This window comes from Prionailurus bengalensis, chromosome C1, assembly GCF_016509475.1.
Source record: "Prionailurus bengalensis isolate Pbe53 chromosome C1, Fcat_Pben_1.1_paternal_pri, whole genome shotgun sequence".
Classification (NCBI taxonomy): Eukaryota; Metazoa; Chordata; class Mammalia; order Carnivora; family Felidae; genus Prionailurus; species Prionailurus bengalensis.
The window spans coordinates 75,495,057-75,513,137 of NC_057345.1; the positions used below are offsets into that span (position 1 = coordinate 75,495,057).

An 18,081-nucleotide genomic window follows, 5' to 3' on the forward strand; every position below is an offset into this window, starting at 1 on the left:
TAACAAGAAAAAAGACGGGTTAAAATACCCCCCCAAAAGATGCGAAGCCAGGGCTGGGAACACAGGGGCCCCCACAGGGTTGGTGTCTGGGTGAGAAAACAAGTCAGGACTGTGGAGTGGTAACGCAGACGGCTCGGTACCCCCTGCGACACCCCTGACAGCACTGCCGTCTGGAAGTGCCTTTGTCCGGGTCGGCCAGCCAGTCCGCCGCCTCTCCCCGCACCTCCGGGGCGCTCTGCCCGACGCGGCAGTCCCGGCAGCAGCCTAGCAACCCTGGCACTCCCCGCCCGCCCCTCACCTCGCCCGGCTCGGCCGGACATACTAACCGGCTGGTAGACGCCATCTTCACGGCCACTGCGGTCCCAGCTAGAAGCCACAACAAACGCACCAAGAACAGGAAGAGATTGTGGCGACAAGACGCTCGGAGACGGCCTTTTATAGGCGAGTCACCCACGCAGTCGTAACAGGGCGCGGCTACGGGTCGGGAGAAAGGCCAAGAAAAGTGAGATCCTGTACGCCACGTGCTTTGCGTTTTTTTTAGTTTCGTATTCCGTTTCTGTGATATGCTATGGTGCTGAGCCAATCGACGAAACTACCCAGGAAAATTCTCAAGGGAACTCAGCAAACGGGGTACACCGGAGATACCCTCAGCCTGCTGATGTGAAACACAAAGACAACCTGGCCTGCGTGGTGGGGGCAAAGCCCACATTCCCGAGGGCTAACCATCCCCCTCCCAGTGGGGAATCAGTTACTCCAGTTTGAGCGCATTTCTTACTGGCCCAGACGGGTGATTCCACTAAGGAATTTGAAATAAAGAGAGAAATTCACTTAGGTCAGCCAGAACAGGTGTCAATTCAGGCAAGCTGTGACTTCGTAGGCACGTTCCTTCTCCTCTCGGTACAAGGGGTAATAGTATCTGCTTTACATACCCCTTTAGAATTGGCAGGAGATGAAACAAAACCTTGTGAGAACACTCGGCACCCCTGAGACAGGGAGATGTAAGCCCTATCCTAATTTATTTTCACGGCCTTTGCAAATTTGGCTGTTAGCTGAAGTACAGAGAACTTAGTAGAACGTTTGATACCTCAAAAGTTCCTTAGATTTATTAGCCAAACTAACCTCAGAATAGTAATAATAATAACAACACTACCACCAATCTGCTGAAAATAAACCACCCTTGTCCCTGTGGGAATCAGAAGAAAAGGGTGCTCCAGGTTTCTATGGGGATGAGGACTTGGAATATAGGACTTTGTTCATTTGGACATGGGACTTAAATGCCACTGAGCCCTCGTTGTTTCTTGAAAGATGGGCAAGACTCGCTTTCTTAGAAAGAACAAGGGGTGTAAGAAGCAGAAGTTTAGGAAATGAAATCTGGCTGGAGACAGGATAGTTTTGTTTTGTCTCATTTCCTTCAGTCTTCCTATGTGTAATTCTGTTTTTAAAAACATGACTGTACTTTGGCTGGTGGCGGGGCGGGGGGGGGGGGTGTGGAGGTGGGGGTTCCCCCTTAATATCTGGAAAAGTTTCGAAAATGTCCGTTCATTTCAGCTGTGCCAAGTGCAACCAGAAAAGGGCTTGGGGGTGCTCCACCCCAAAGGGGCAGGAAGTTTTCATAGGTAGAGAACCTTGACTTGGGAGAGGAAGAGGGAGAGGAGGAAGAAGAGGACAACTAGGCACCTCTGGAAGATCGAGAGTAAGGACCTACGCAGGCACCTGGGTGGCTCAGTGGTTGAGCGTCCGACTTCGGCTCAGGTGATGATCTCACGGTTCGTGAGTTTGAACCCTACAACGGACTCTGTGCTGAGGATCAGAGCCCAGAGCCTGCTTCGGATTCTGTGTCTCCCTCTGTCTCTGCCCCTCCCCGGCTCACACTCTGTCTCTCTCTGTCTCTCAAAAATAAATAAATGTTAATAAAAAAATTTAGAAAAAAAAGGAAGAAGGACCTACCACCTAATGGTTTATGGTAGGAATTCAGTAATGTTTCCAAAAGGAAGAAATCCGAGGGGTTGAAACCCTGGAGCAAGAAAGCTGGGCAACCTGTTAAATTACTCCTGCCTCACCTGGAGAGTCTCTTATTTGTCATAACCTAGTTAGGATTTCTTTTATATTAAAATAGAAACCATTTAGGTAAGCCATTCCTTTTTTGTTGTTAGTACAGCATTGGCAATTTATACAGCATTTGCATCAACAGTTATCCCATTTTATCTTTACATCTGATCCTGAGATTAAAAAACACAACACACACACACACACACACACACACACACACACTCACAGTTAGGGTTTCATCACATAGGAATTAACGACCCAGACTAGAATTTAACAAAACTTCTGGTTTGTTAATATCATCATTTTTATTTAACTTAAATATGTGAATGAATTAAGTAAGATAATTCACTCAAATCAATTATTTAAATCGACTCATCTTTTTTTTTATTTAAACTTTTTTTAAACTTTATTTATTTATTATTGAGAGACAGAGAGAGAGAGTACAAGCTGGGAAGAGGCAGAGAAAGAGGGAGACACAGAATCCGAAGCAGGCCCCAGGCTCCGAGCTGTCAGCATAGAGCCTGACATGGGGCTCAAATCCATAGACCGTGAGATCATGACCTGAGCTGAAGTTAGACACTTAACTGACTGAGCCATCCAGACACCCCAAACTCATCTTTTTTAACTTAAGCATTTATTTTAAACGTTCACATCACTTGATGTGCTATGGTTCTTCTAAAGTGTAAAATGCTTTTACATGCCTAATAAATCATTTTTTAAAAGTGCGTGACCCACCTAGAAATATTTTTCTTTTAAATTTTTTTTCAACGTTTATTTATTTTTGGGACAGAGAGAGACAGAGCATGAACGGGGGAGGGGCAGAGAGAGAGGGAGACACAGAATCCGAAACAGGCTCCAGTCTCCGAGCCATCAGCCCAGAGCCCGACGCGGGGCTCGAACTCACGGACCGCGAGATCATGACCTGGCTGAAGTCGGATGCTTAACCGACTGCGCCACCCAGGCGCCCCCCACCTAGAAATATTTTTAAAAACTTTATTGATGTATAATCACATACTACAGAATTCACCTCTTTAGAAATTAGTGATTTTTAGTAATTTAAAATTTTTATTTTAAGATTTTATTTCTAAGTAATCTTTACACCCAATGTGGGGCTCAAACCCACAGCCCTGAGATCAAGAGTCACATGCTGTACTGACTGAGCCAGCTAAGCACCCCTTTAGTAACTTTACCAAGTTGTGCATACATCCCTACGATCCGGTTTTAGCACATTCCCATCATCCAAATAAAAGCACTCATGACCATGTACAGTTAATGCAAATTCCACTTCCAGCCCCTGGAATCACTAATCTACTCTCTGTCTTATAGATTTGCCTTTTCTGGACTTTGCATGTCAATGGAATCATATAATATGTTGTCTGGCTTCTTTTACTTGGCATAATGTTGTAGAGGTTCATTGAATTTATCTTGTGACCTCACTTTTGGAAACATTGATATTTAAGTGTCTGTTATGGTGACATTAGAGAAAATAACATTTTCCTAATGTAAGCAAGGCTTGAAAAATATTCACTTGGAAATTAAATGACATATTCTGCTGGACTAGGAAGAACAGAGGATTCAGTGAAATATATGACCAGACCTGACTTGGACTCTTAGAAATGGGATGAAGCCTCATGCGCCTGATAACTAATGTGATATTATTACTTCCAGAAATGTGCGGGGTTTTTTTAATTGTTCAACATTTTTATCATGTATGAAGACATTCAAACACACTAAAAATTAGAGCATAATATAATGAATCCTCAGGTGTCTCTCTTCTTGATTAAACGAGTATAAAGATTTTGCTGCATTTGTTTCATGTATCTGTTTCTTCCTTTCTGTCTCCCCTTTTGCTAAAGCATTTTAGGAACAAATCCCACATATCACCTTGACTCACACATATTTTAGCGTACGTGTCTTAAAAATAGCACTATAATACTTATATATTACCAATGATATCCTTACACACGAAGTTTTCAGTTGGTGATTGTCCTGGGCCTGCTTTGTGGTGGTTTGATTTCACCAGGCAGAAAAGTAAAACCCTGCTGAAGGTGGCAGGGAGCCAGAGAGGGAAAAGGAGGGCCCCACATGGGAAGTGCCAGAACTAAGGTCCTTATGCATCAGGCCATCTGTCAGGTGCCTCACATTCGTTAGGTTATCTAATTCTGGGTTGTCATATCAGGCAAGATGTTATTCTCCTTCTAAAGGCTTAGAGAGGTTGAGTGGGTAAAGTGCCCAGGGTCACACAAGAAGTTAGTGGTGGAGGTAGAATTCAAACCAGGAAAACCTGACTCTAAAATTTGTCCCCTTCTATGCATGTCCACTATGTAACTGATACTGCAGGACTATATTTTGGGGCCCAAATTACTGTCGCCTGGGAAATACAGATGCTATTTGTAGAACCATTCACTATCCTTTTGATTTTTTTTTTTTAAGTTTATTTATTTTGCGAGAGAGAGAGCAAGCACATGCTCCAGTTGGGGAGGGGCAGAGAGGGAGAGAGAATCCTGAGCAGGCTCCGTACTATTAGCACCGAGCCCAATGCGGGGCTCAAACACTGCAGACCGAACCGTGAGATCATGACCTGAGCTAAAACCAAGAGTCGGTTGCTCAACCAACTGAGCCACCCAGTCATCCCTATCCTTCTGATTCTTTAGTAAAGACATAACATTTTTCTTTAAATTCAGGTAGAAGTAGTAATAAAAATTAATAATCATGATATTAATGATAGTCACATACAGGAGCACCTGGGTAGCTCAGTCTAATGAGCGTCTGACTCTTGATTTCAGTTCAGGTCTCACAGTTTGTGGGATGGAGCCCCGTGTCAGGCTCCGTGCTGATAGCATGGAGGCTGCTTGGGATTCTCTCTCCCTCTCTCTCTTTCTCTCTCAAAAATAAATAAATAAACATTAAAAAAAAAATAAAGTTAAGGGTGCCTGAGTGGCTCAGCTGATTGAGCGTCCGACTTTGGCTCAGGTCATGATCTCACAGTTTGTGAATTCGAGCCCCATGTCAGACTCTATGCTGACAGCTCAGAGCCTAGAGCCTGTTTCAGATTCTGTCTCCCTCTCTCTCTGCCCCTCCTCCACTCACGCTCTGTCTCTCTCTTTCTCTCAAAAAAAGAATAAACATTTAAAAAAAATGTATTAAAAAGGATAAAGGTAGGGGAGCCTGGGTGGCTCAGTCGGTTAAGCCTCTGACTTCAGCTCAGGTCATATCGCAGTTCATGAGTTCCAGCCCCGCATCAAGCTCTGTGCTGACAGCTGGGAACCTGGAGCCTGCTTCGAATTCTACGTCTCCCTCCCTCTCCCTGCCCCTTCCCTGCTCATGCTCTTTCTGTCTCTCAAAAATGAATAAACGTTAAAAAAAATTTCTTTTGAAAAAAAATAAAGGTAGAACCAAGGCTTACTTGGTTTATTATTTAAAAAAAGTAACCTACACTCACAGAGTGCTTATTATGTGCCAGGTACTATTTTAAGGATTTGTGTATATTAATTCACCTAATCTTTCCAACAAAGCTATAAGTTGGATACTGTTCCTGTCCCCATTTTATAGATAGGGAAATTTGAGGCACAGGATGGTTAAGAATGGCCTGAAAACACAAGGCTAGTAAATGGCAGAGCTGGGATTGGAACCCTGGCAATTTGCATCAGAGTCCACACAGTATGCCTTCTAATAGAAACCCAATGTACAGAAATTCAATTTACAGACTTGGAGATCAGGGAATAGATTCAACAAACAGTGTACCTGCAGCAACCGTGTGGGCTTGATTGTATGGGGCAGCTGTGCTCTAAAATATTCTGATCAGCTGTCTGCATAAGATTACTTGTGTTTGTCAGACCATGTGCTGCCTGCACTGAAATGTGCCTGGCTCATGTCCCATTGCTAAATGTACTTGTGTACGTGATCCTGAATTTAACTTTTCCATTTGTTTGTTGATTTATGTGACATCTTTTAGGCCCCAGTATTGGCAGCTTGTCCTCCATTTGAGAATAAATCTCGCTTTTCACTGAGAAAAGCCAGCAGCTACTCCACATGCTAGGAAGTAGAATTTAGGCTTAAAACATTAATAATCTGTAAGCGGATGATATTAACTGTCAGTTATCTCCTTACACAATCAGGAACAAAGATTGTTAGAAATTAGTTCACTTTTTAATTCAATATTCAGTGGGTACTTTTCTCTTAAACTTCTAAAATACTCTGATAAAAGGAAAACAAAACAAAATAACTCTGAAAGGTTCAATTAGGGGTGCCTGGGTGGCTCAGTCGGTTGAGCATCCAACTTCAGCTCAGGTCATGATCTCACGGTCTGTGAATTCAAGCCCCGTGTCGGGCTCTGTGCTGACAGCTCGGAGCCCAGAGCCTGCTTCTGATTCTGTCTCCCTTTCTCTCTGCCCCTCCCCTGCTCATGCTCTGTCTCTCTCTCTCTGTCAAAAATAAACATTTAAAAAAATAAAAAGCTCGATTAATAGCTTGTCAATATTAAAATTAATATTTTTCCAAAAAGATATAATTTGGCATTAAGTATGTGACAGCAAAAGTTATGCTGCACTGTTTAGTGCTGTTTTATTCTGTCTTAAAACTAATATTTTTCCCAAAATACCAACTTCCTCATTTTCTAATAAAAAATATGAGGACATTAAACGATCTACATGATTATAATTTCCTAAAAATGTTTTTAAGCATATTTATTTTAGTGTACATAAGATTTACCTTTAGGGACACCTGGATGGCTCAGCTGGTTAAGCATCTGACTTTGGCTCAAGTCATGATCCCATGGTTCATGAGTTCAAGCCCCACAAACAGGCTCTGTGCTGACAGCTCAGAGCCTGGAGCCCGCCTCAGATTCTGTGTCTCCCTCTCTCTGCCCCTCCTCCACTCGTGCTCTGTCTCTCTCTCTCTCTTAAAAATAAATAAACGTTAAAAAAAAATTTTTTTAGATCATTTAGCTTTAAAATTCTGTTAATGGTTTTCAAGTGACTTGATGAACTATTGGGGGAAAATGAGAACGTGGACATGTTCATATTCATGTGACCTGTTACTTGACACTTTCTTAAAGACTAAGTTTTTTTTTTTTTAATTTTTTTTTTATGTTTATTTCTGAGAGAGAGACAGAATGCAAGCGGGTTAGGGGCAGAGAGAGGGAGGCACAGAATCCAAAGCAGGCTCCAGGTTCTGAGCTGTCAGCACAGAGCCTGATGCGGGGCTTGAACTTACAAGCTGTGAGATCATGACCTAAGCCGAAGTTGGATGTTCAACAGACTGAGCCACCCAGGCGCCCCAGGACTAAGTTTTAATATTAGATATTGTTTCCATGAAAATCATGTGCTAAAAACCTTACTGTATAAAATAAGTACCTATTTCCAAATAATCTCATATGATTTGAATATTAAATGAAAACTCTGAAAGTGTTAATTATAAAGGATGACCATGTAATGAGAGTATAAAATTGCCTCTCTCATTACTAGCATGTGTTGCTCACTAGTATAAATCAATACAACCTTTTAGAAAGCAATTTGGCAATACTCCAAGAATATTAAAACCTTTTGTGCCAGCAATCCCTCTTCTGAGAACCAAAGTAAGGAAATAATCTAAAATATGGGATACTATGTTTGTAAAGATGTCCATCGCAGCATTATTTATAATAATATAACACTGGAAGCAAGATAAATGCTAAAAATAGGAAAATTGGAGCTTTGGTAATAATGCTCTAAAACAGGAAGCAACCTCTGCCTTTGAAATAGGGGAATGATGTATAGAAGGTCCTTAAGTCTTAGTGCAATGTAAGTGGTAAAACCAATGCATGTACCAGGGATCTGTTCTTTTTTTTTTTTTTTTAATTTTTTTTTGAATGTTTGTTTATTTTTAAGAGAGAGAGTCAGAGCATGAGCGGGGGAGGGGCAGAGAGAGAGGGAGACACAGAATCCGAAGCAGGCTCCAGGCTCTGACCTGTCAGCACGGAGCCTGACGCGGGGCTCGAACTCACGAACCGTGAGATCATGACCTGAGCCGAAGTTGGACGCTCAGCCGACTGAGCCACCCAGGCGCCCCAACCAGGGATCTGTTCTAAGCAATGCTTTACCACAGCTGATTCTGCTATTTCAGGTGCTTGAAAGGAAATTGCAGTGAGCTCACTGAGGGCTGAAGCATAATTTTCCTTGGACCTTTGTGACTAATCCTTTGCACACAGAAGACACCCAATAAATGTTGGTTTGTATGGGTTGTTGGTTGAATAAAAGAAATAATATATTTAAAATATCATTATTCTGACTGTTCTTCACAATAATTAGACCAAATTAGTGAGGCTCACCAAAAGAGCTTTCTGAATTATAGCTTTCCCTTTTTCTGCATCCTTCATGCTTTCTCTCTTCTACAAAATTGTCCATTATACCTGTTCACTCTTGCTATTTTCTGACCTTTCCTACCTAGTATTCTTACTCTTTCACATTAATGAGATGAACGGACCCTGCCCCACACTTGTGAAGTAAGGCATTTGCCACACACTGTTCTACCACTGATCTTAGTCAAAATGGGTAGTCTGCTCACGGACTCATGTTCTGACATCAAGAGTCTCTGCTCTCATTACTGGTATTACTATTATCTGAGTATTAGCAGTGCACCCACTGCTAAACCAAGTCATGTAATGAGTGTGACAGTAAGATAAGTAATTCTCAAATAGAGCTTAATAGAGCTGGTATTCGGTACACCATCACTTATATAGAATACTTCTACTGCAAGTGGATTTTTTCAAGTTAAAGAAAAACCAAAGTAAATTTGGATGCAGCTTTTTAATTAAAACGACAAAGCCCTAATTGGTTAGCCATCTTCCACTGTTCTAACGACCTTATTCTATGGCTTTTGCATCAAGATGCATTATAAAACCTGCCATCACAAACCCGTGCCACTTTTTGCATTCCTCTATTCTGACCACTCAGGCTAACTTTGTAGCCTCTCATCAAATGCTCCTTTCTAGCAGGTCTGTGGATTATCATCTTTACCCTTTCGGTTAAGTTACACTCTTGCTGTAGTCTTCCATTATTGTTTATTTTGCAAATGAGGTATTGGTTATACCTCTCTGCTTTCTTTTCTGTTATGTATGAAAGCTAGTGTTTAAAAAAAAAAAGATTCCTCAGAAACCCAAGGTCATTAGTTTGATTTTACAATAGAAATCCTGAGGGGCGCCTGGGTGGCTCAGTCGGTTGGGCGGCCGACTTCGGCTCAGGTCATGATCTCGCGGTCCGTGGGTTCGGGCCCGTGTCGGGCTCTGTGCTGACCCGCTCAGAGCCTGGAGCCTGTTTCGGATTCTGTGTCTCCCTCTCTCTCTGACCCTTCCCCGTTCATGCTCTGTCTCTCTCTGTCTCAAAAATAAATAAACGTTAAAAAAAAAAAAAAAAGAAAGAAATCCTGAGAATTTCCCACCAAACTAAATGGTCACAAATCTCTACATATAAAATAACTAGATCTGTTTGATTCTTTCAGATTCTCATAAAATTGTTCCAGAGTAACATATTAGCTACACTTTAATGAGAATTAAAGTTAAGTTAGTAAGAATTTAGTTATGGCTTGCCTTCAAACTACTAAACTACACTATGATGGCTCATACCTTCAAGGACTTTTATTTGGAACTCAAAAGTATTTGGATCTATTAATGGAAATTTACTTTTCCACACAATTGTAAATGCTGATGGTGAGATTAAAAAAAGAAAGATTACGTGACTTCTTAAGATCAGTTGTCAGCACTGCAGACAGCTACTCCCATTTCCTGAATAAAAGTCTCTGCCTGAAAACAGCACCAGGGGGCGCCATACCACACTGACGGTCGTTCAGTCCTTCCGACCGCCCAAACTCCCTCCTGCCTTAGCACTTTGGCCAAAAGATGACAATGTTTACAGCTCAGGTGACACTACTATGTTGCAACTGTGTAAGCACTGGGCCTGCCAGGTTTGAAATGATGTAATATTTTAAATGCATTTCTAATTTGGGAAGTTAAAATTATTTAAAATTCTGAGCACAAGAAAAACTGTTAAAAATTTTATATGTTCCAATATCTAATTTGCACAATTCAAACTCATGCAAATGAACCCATACTGTACCCTGGCACATTAATTCATTGATGTACTTTTGTTTTATTTGCACAAACATAATATTCACTAGTCTATTCATTTTTTTTTCAAGTAACAGAAATGAGCTTCATTTTTTGACTATATACATAATTTATTTAACTACACCATCAGTAATGGAGGAATTGGTTATTTCCAGTTTTTTGGTATTATAAACAATGCTGTCATGAACACTCTTGTTCATATGTATAGACAAATGTTTACATGTTAAAAGAGCATAGATACCAGGGCACCTGGATCGCTCAGTGGGTTAAGCATCTGACTTCAGCTCAGGTCATGATCTCCCGGTTCATGGGTTTGAGCCCCACGCTGAGCTTTGTGCTGACAGCTCAGAGCCTGGAGCCTGCTTCGGATTCTGTCTCCCTCTCTCTCTGTCCCTCCCTGGCTCACACTCTGTCTCTCTCAAAAAATAAATATTAAAAAAAATTTTTTTAAAAGAACATAAATACCTAGCGATAGAATCAGGGCATCCAGAGTCATGCTCAAAACATTTTGATAGATATTGTGAAATTGCCTTCCAGAAATGTTGCACTGGTTTAAGTGCTTATTTCCCCATGTTTGGAGAGCAGGGGCTGAGATATCCTTTCAATATGATTTTAGAAAAGCAGAGCCTGATTAGAAATACTTATTGCCAGGCAAAAGGGAGATGGATGTAATTTTAAGCTTTTATGTATGCATTTGTGCATGTGTGTGCGTTTGCATGGTATATATGCACTACTGGCTTAAAAATGCTTGCAGACCACTAATTGAATCTAATTATCTTGGAGCTAGGAGCCAAGCACAACTTTGAGTCCTGTATCTTGGGATTGGGCTTCCAGAGACCAGACAGAATCCCATTAGTGATTAGCTGGATCCCTCAGCACAGATGACTCAGGAGTCAGGAAGAAGACTCTGAGACATGTTAATCATATCAGCAGTTTTAGGAACAATCTTTGGCACTTCAAAAATCATTCATAAGAGAAGAACAAGGGCTAAAGAGAGAGCCAGTGGTTAAAGACAAAACAACAACAAAGAACCAATGTTGTTCTGAGTGCCAAATTCCATCTGCAGAAATTCAAATTTTTGTTGAGTGCCTACAACATGCCAGACTCTGCTTTAGGTGCTGGAGATACAGCAGTGAACAAACCTTAAAATCCCTGGTCTCATGGAATAGGTATTAGGAGAGGACATGGATGGTAAATTAAATAAGAGAGACATATTGTAAGTTCCATGGTGCTAAGTGCCAAGGAGAAAAATAAGTCAGGAAAAGGGGATGGAGGGAGGCAGGGTTTACAATTTTGAAGGTGGGTCAGATAAATTCCCCTGAAGTGACATTTAAATAAAGATCTGAGGTAGCCAGGTGGACACTGGGGGTAAGTATTCCAGGAAGAGGGAAACTCAGGTGCAAAGGACCTGATCTGGGGGCACCTGGCTGGCCCAGAGCATGCGACTCTTGATCTCAAGATTATGAGTTCGAGCCCATCTTGGGTGGAGAGATTACTTAAATGCCAAATTAAAAAAAAAAAAAAAAGATCTAATCTGGAGCCACACCTGTGATCAGGGATTCTCAAGGAGTGCCTCGAGGGAAGGGGAGAGTTGTAGGAGATGAGATTACAGAAGAGCAGGATCAGGTCATGCAGGAGCTGGAAGGTCAGAATAATGATTTTGGTTTTTACTCTGAGGTGAGATGAAATGGCCTTGAGGGGTTTGCACCAGAGAAATTTCATGAGCTGACTTTCTTTTAAAATGGTCTGCTACTTCCTGGGCACCTGGGTGGCTCAGTCAGTTAAACATCTGACTCTCGATTTTGGCTCAGGTCATGATCTCACTGTTCGTGGGTTTGAGCCCCGCGTCGGGCTTGGCTCTGACTGCATGGAGCCTGCTTGGGATTTTCTCTCTTGCTCTCTCTCTGTCTCTCTCAAAATAAATAAACAAAATTAAAAAATTAAAAAAATTTTAAATGGTTACTTCCCAGGCTAGGGTCTTACCAGGAGAAGGGCATTCCAGAGAGAAGACATTTTAGAAAACTGGTGAACTATTTTCATGAGTTTTGTACTTTCATGCATGTATTGGCCAGCAGGATGCTTCAAGAATAATTACAAAAGTGATGTCATAATAAGTCACCTCAGAAATTTACACAGTTGTAGAATAATGGAGTTGTGTTAGAAGATACAGTTGTAAGGTTTCAGCTAAAACAGGATGTTTATACTTTTAAAGGCTAACTAATGAGAGGGATAAAAGAGTTTGTGAAAATAATGCTTCAGACAGGGCAACCACACTCAGTGACAAAAGGACAAAATTATTATTCATCTTTTTTAACCATGAAATTTTGCTACAAATGAAAAGTTTTACATATTGTAAGAAAAAAATGCTGTACCTAAATGTAAAAGAAAGTAGCAGCTGTGTAATATGATGAAGTTAATATTGATTAGGAAATCCAATTATTTCTAGAATTTATTCTGCTATATCCCAAGATAGCTGTTTGTCAGCAGGTGAACTTCCTATTTAATTGGCATGATTGAGTAATTAGATGTATTCTCAGAGCAGCAATAAAATGAAATTCTCATGGCTCAAGAACATGGTTGAGGTTTTTGTTTTGTTTTGTTTCACCCGTGGGTTTATCCAACTGAGACTGAGGAGACTCCTTGCTTTATTTGGGAATAATTTTTGGTTTAAATATTTGGTAATTATGTAGTTGTATAATTGTTTTCATCATAAGAATGAGGGGAAAAATTCACAAATTTGACAAAGATTTGTGATTATTTGCCTTTCTCTCGTACTTAATCCTTCAGGCCTTCATCATCTTTTCCTGCAGGAGCAGGAGCCTTCTGATCACAAAGAACTTCACTCTCATGCCAGTTGCTGCATGAATGCAATATGGCGGTGTTGCCTCCAGACCTTACTTCTACATTCAAGGCAGGAAGAAGGTGGAAGGGTGAAGAGCACAGAAAAGACAAAAAGTCTAAGGATGACTTTGCCTTTATCTTTTTCCACAAAGGGAAGCTCTTCTCAGGTAGTTTTGATTAGTTGTAAGAGAAGCTGAGAAATGGGAAATTTTGGCTTTTTAGCCTCTATATAGAAGTGGTCAAAGGATAAGAATATAATTGGCTTTTGGTTAGCCAAATCATAGTTTTCCATATTCCCTCCCTCTCTTCCATAAAAATCTGCTGAAATTCGTCATTGTTCACTGTGCAAAGTCCACATCTCTTACTATCATATGGTATGATATCACCGAATGACATCTCACCTAACTTTGGGAATTCATAGACAACTTTTCTTATTTTTGCTAATCCACCTGGGTTAGTCAGAATTCTCCAGAGAAACAGAACCAACCGACATGTATATATACACAGAGATTTATTATTATTTTTTAATTGGCACACATGATTATGGATGCTGGCAAATCCAAAATCTGCAGGGTGGGTCTGCAGGCTGGAGACCCACACAGACGATGTTGCAGTTCAGGTCTGAAGTCTGTCTGCTGGCAGAATTCCCTCTTGCTCAGGGGAGGTCAGTCTTTTGTTCTCAGGCCTACAACTGATTGGATGAAGCCCACCCATATCATGGAGGGCAATTTGCTTTACTCAAGGTCCACTGATTTAAATGTTAATCTCATCTAAAACCACCCTTATAGAAACATCCAGAATAATGTTTGATCACCTATCTGGGTGGCCCAGCCAAGTTGGCACATAAAACTAAGCAATTATACCACCTAAATTAAGCATGAACATCAGGAAATGACATATGCTTAAAAAACTCATTAAAAAAAAAAAAAAAAACCACCTCTCATGATCAGAGAGAAAAAAAAAAACTCATTTAGAAATCAAAATGAGGGGCACCTGGGTGGCTCAGTTGATTGAACATCTGACTCTTGATTTCAGCTCAGGTCATGATCCCTGGACCATGGGATCAAGCCCTGCTTCAGGCTCTGCACTGAGTCTGGAGCCTGCTTAAGTTTCTCCCTCTCCCCCTCTGCCCCTCTCCCCCACTCACTGGCTCTCTAAGGTAAAAGACGCAGAAGCAGAAGCAGCAGCAGAAGCAGCAGCAGGATGAGGAGGTGGAGAAGGAGGAGAAGGAGAAGAAAAAGGAGGAGGAAGACATGGAGAAGGATAAGGAGAAAAGAGAAGGAGAAATTGAAAAGAGTTTAGCATTACCAGACCTGTGAGTTGGAAAAAATGACCAGGAAAAATGAGGCTAGGGAGGTGAGAGAGACCATATCATGCAGGGTATTGCAGGGTCCTGATGAGGACAGTAGCCCTTATGTTAAGAGTGATGAAGGGTGGGGGCACCTGGGTGGCTCATTCGGTTAAGTGTCCGACTTTAGCTCATGTCATGATCTCGTGGTCTGTGAGTTTGAGCCCTGCATCAGGCTCTGTGCTGACAGCTCAGAGCCTGGAGCCTGCTTCAGATTCTGTGTCTCCCTCTCCCTCTCTTTTCTCTCTTTCAAAAAATAAACATTTAAAAATTTTTTTAAAAAGTGAAGAGTGATTAAAGAGTTCTTAGTCACTTAAGATGGTTGCTCATTCATTTCCCCTCTTCTTCATTCTGTCCCTTGTGTCAACCAATGTAGTTTGTGTTGAATTGACCTTGGATTGGCCTGAGTATTTAGGACGTCCAATCCTCTTGGCATAGCATGTAGCTCAGGGGTGGACAAATATGACACAGTATGACCAATGCTGGAATTTCAGAGAAAGTACCCCCCCCCTTTTTTTTTTGCTGGATTGGCTAGTGTGACCATATGATACTTAGAAACTGCTACAGCCAACTTGCTATCACAGGTAGCAAGGATAGCAACCTGAATATAAAGCTGACTCAGAGAGGACAGAATTGCAAGATAGAGCTTGGTAACAGATTATAATCTGTGTCCTGGATCAAGCTGTAACTGAAACTAGACTACTCCTAAGATGTTCAGCTAAGACAGAAAATTCCTTTTTATTTAAACCCATACGGGCTAGAATTTCTGTAACTTGTAACATGAATATGCTTACCTAATATATGTGACATGATCACATTGCATTTTAGAGAGCTCATTTGGTCTACAAGGATAATGGATTGCCAAGGGCAAGTCAGGGAGAACTGTTAGGAAATTGGTCATCTACTTGAGATAACATTGGCCTGTACTAGAGGGGTGGCAGTTGGGGGCAGAGAGGTGATGGATTTAAGAGATATTTAGGATAATACATAGAGGAGTGGGATGTGAAGAGAAAAGTTAAGAATGATTTCTAGGTTCGCTGACTTGAGCAACTGGATTGGTGAGGAGACCAGACTGGGTATAGGGTTTGCCTGTGAAAAATCCATACAAGATGACAAATGGGGTGTTGGGTATATGGGTCTGAAATTCAACAGAAAGGACTAGGTTGGAGATACCAATTTGGGCATCACCAGCACATAAAGAGTAAATGAAGTTAGTGAGAAAGTCAAATATCAATATTTAAGGAACAGGTAAAGAAGACTGAGAAGGAGCAGCTAGGGAGGTGGGAGGCTATTCATGGATGTGCAATGTTGCAGGAGCAAGAAAGGATAGGAGTTAAGAAGGCCAGAGTGGTCTGCAGTGGTAAATACTAAGAGCTAAAGCCAGGTGGGACTAAGATGTTTCCTTCAAATCTAGAACATGAATGGAGATCTTTAGAGAACTCACCAGAGTATTGGGTATGGAATCCAGACTGCAGAGGGCTGAAGGTAGGTGGTGTGGGTGTGTCACAGTGGAGTCATCAAATGAAAAAACTTTCAGAAGTTATTCCACTTTGCAGTAAAATTTTGTAAAACTCGTGAGCTAAGTTATCGGTCTTCTTCTTGTTGCTAATACTGACATACTTGGTGCTCCTCTCCACTCTCAAGTCTAAATGCATCAATATGCGACAGCCTCTCAGATGTGTGTTATGTCCAGCCTCTTCCCTAAACTCCAAGCAGACTCTCCAGCTGCTTACCCAACATCTCCATCTGAAAGTGGAATAAGCATCTCAAAGTCAATGTGTTCGCAACTGACCTCCTGACCTTCCCTCAAATCTGTTCCTCCGGAACCTTCTTGACCTCAATCCTTCCAGTTGCTCAGGGAAGAAAGAGGACTTTTTTTTTTTTTTTTTAACATTCCAAGTAAATATGTAAGCAATTCTTACTTAGAAGTTAAACATATAGGAGTTACTTCCCAAAAATCACAGCTGGATTGAAAGAGTATGTGGAAAATGTGGCCATGTCTTTTTATAGAAGTCTACCACATTATAAGTCTACTGGAAATCCAAAGGGATCTGCCTTTGTGGAATTTGAAACAAAAGAACAAGCAGCAAAATACTGAGGTAGATCCAGAACTTATAAAGAAAAGCAAGGAAAATTTGATGTGTTTTATATAGTAACCAACTTTCTTTTTTTTTTTTTTTTTTTACTGATTTTCAGTTTCTGAACAACCTACCAGAGGAAGCACCAAGAAAACCTGGTTTATTTCCTGAGACTATAAAAAAATAAGCTCATTCGTGCCCTTATAGTGGTTGGCACATTATTTAACATTAAAATGCACGTAGATGTCGTTGAAGTGAAATAAAAACTAATCATAGCATTGTTACAGAAGAACAGAAAAAGAAGTTACAGAAAAAAGAAAAAGCAGAAAGGCAGAATGAAGAAGGAAGACAATATCCAGATCAAAAAGAGCCAATGGGCACAAGCAAGGGGAACATCTGTAAAATGAGAAGATCCAGGACATCTGAGGGCTCTGAAGTACAGATTATTAAACCCTAAAAGCCACTCTCAAAGGAAAAGAAAAAAAAATGGGAAAAAGCTGAAAGATCCAGTTTACCTTCAGTCAGAAAAGGGAAGAGGAAGGGAAGTAGCTCTGAAGACGCAGAACACCTAAATTCCAGATGGAAAGTAAAGTAAAAGTGGCTCAGAAAGACAACATTGAAAAAGATGCTTCAGAAGTTTCCAAAGAAAACATAGGTATTTACATAGGTTAGGATTAGACAAATAAGGTTTTCTAATTTCACTTATGTCTCACAGTGCTGCAGTACACATTATTTTATCATGTTAAAAATTAAGTATATATAGAACCCTGATTCTCTGGATTAAACCATTATCCTTACACTATGTTACTTCTCTGACCTCACACTTGCTACTTTGTCCCTTGCGTATTACATCCAGCCATACCAGACTCTTGGTACTCATCAAACATGCTGAGTACACCTTCCCGTCAAAGTGCCTTTGTACTGGCTATTCCTTCTGGCTAGAGTATTCTTTCCCAAGATCTCCACAAGGTTCCCTCCCTCCCCTCCTCTAAGTCTGTCTCCATGTCCCCTCCATGAGACCTACCTGGCTAAGTGTTTAACACCTCAATTTGCTTCATAACACTCTCATTCTCCTCTATCTTGCTCTGCTTCTCTTTTGTTCAAACAATTTCCATGTATAAGTTTAACATTCGGTAAGATCGCAGGATACAAAATCAATGTACAGAAATCCACTGCATTTCTATACTAATAATAAAACAACAGAAAGAGAAATTAAGAAAGCAACCTCATTTGCAATTGCACCAAAAAGGATAAAAAAATCTAGCAATAAACTTCAACAAGGAGGAAAAAGACCTCTACTCTGAAAACTATAAAACACTGATGAAAAAAACTGAAGATGACACAAACAAACGGAAAGGTATACCATGCTCATGGATTGGAAGAACAAATATCATTAAAATGTCCATACTACCTAAGGCAATCTACAGATTTAATGCAATCCCTATCAAAATACCAACAGCATTTTTCACAGTACTGGAACAAATAATCCTAAAATTTGTATGGAACCACAAGAGACCCCCAAAAGCCAAAACAACCTTGAAATAGGAAAACAAAGCTGGAGGTATTGCAATTTCAGATTTCAAGTCATACTACAGAACTATAGTTATCAAAACAGTATGGTACTGGCACAAAAACAGACACACGCATCAATGGAACAGGATAGA

At 40.8% G+C, this 18,081-nt stretch overlaps 1 protein-coding gene and 1 long non-coding RNA gene across 2 annotated transcripts in view; both read right to left on the minus strand.

Moving 5' to 3' along the window:
• GTF2B (general transcription factor IIB) overlaps positions 1-456 on the minus strand; it is a 33,170-nt gene extending 32,714 nt beyond the window's left edge. The window contains exon 1 of the mRNA XM_043575513.1: positions 327-456. Within this exon, the coding sequence (XP_043431448.1) occupies positions 327-343 (17 nt within the window). The 5' untranslated portion in view covers positions 344-456. The remainder of the gene's footprint in view (positions 1-326) is intronic.
• Positions 457-14,800: 14,344 nt separating this feature from the next.
• Positions 14,801-17,661, minus strand: LOC122480742. Its single transcript, XR_006296649.1, has 2 exons — positions 17,442-17,661; positions 14,801-16,085 (listed from the first exon to the last, which is right to left on the minus strand). It is a non-coding gene; the product is annotated as an uncharacterized LOC122480742 (long non-coding RNA).
• Between the last annotated feature and the right edge of the window lie 420 nt (positions 17,662-18,081).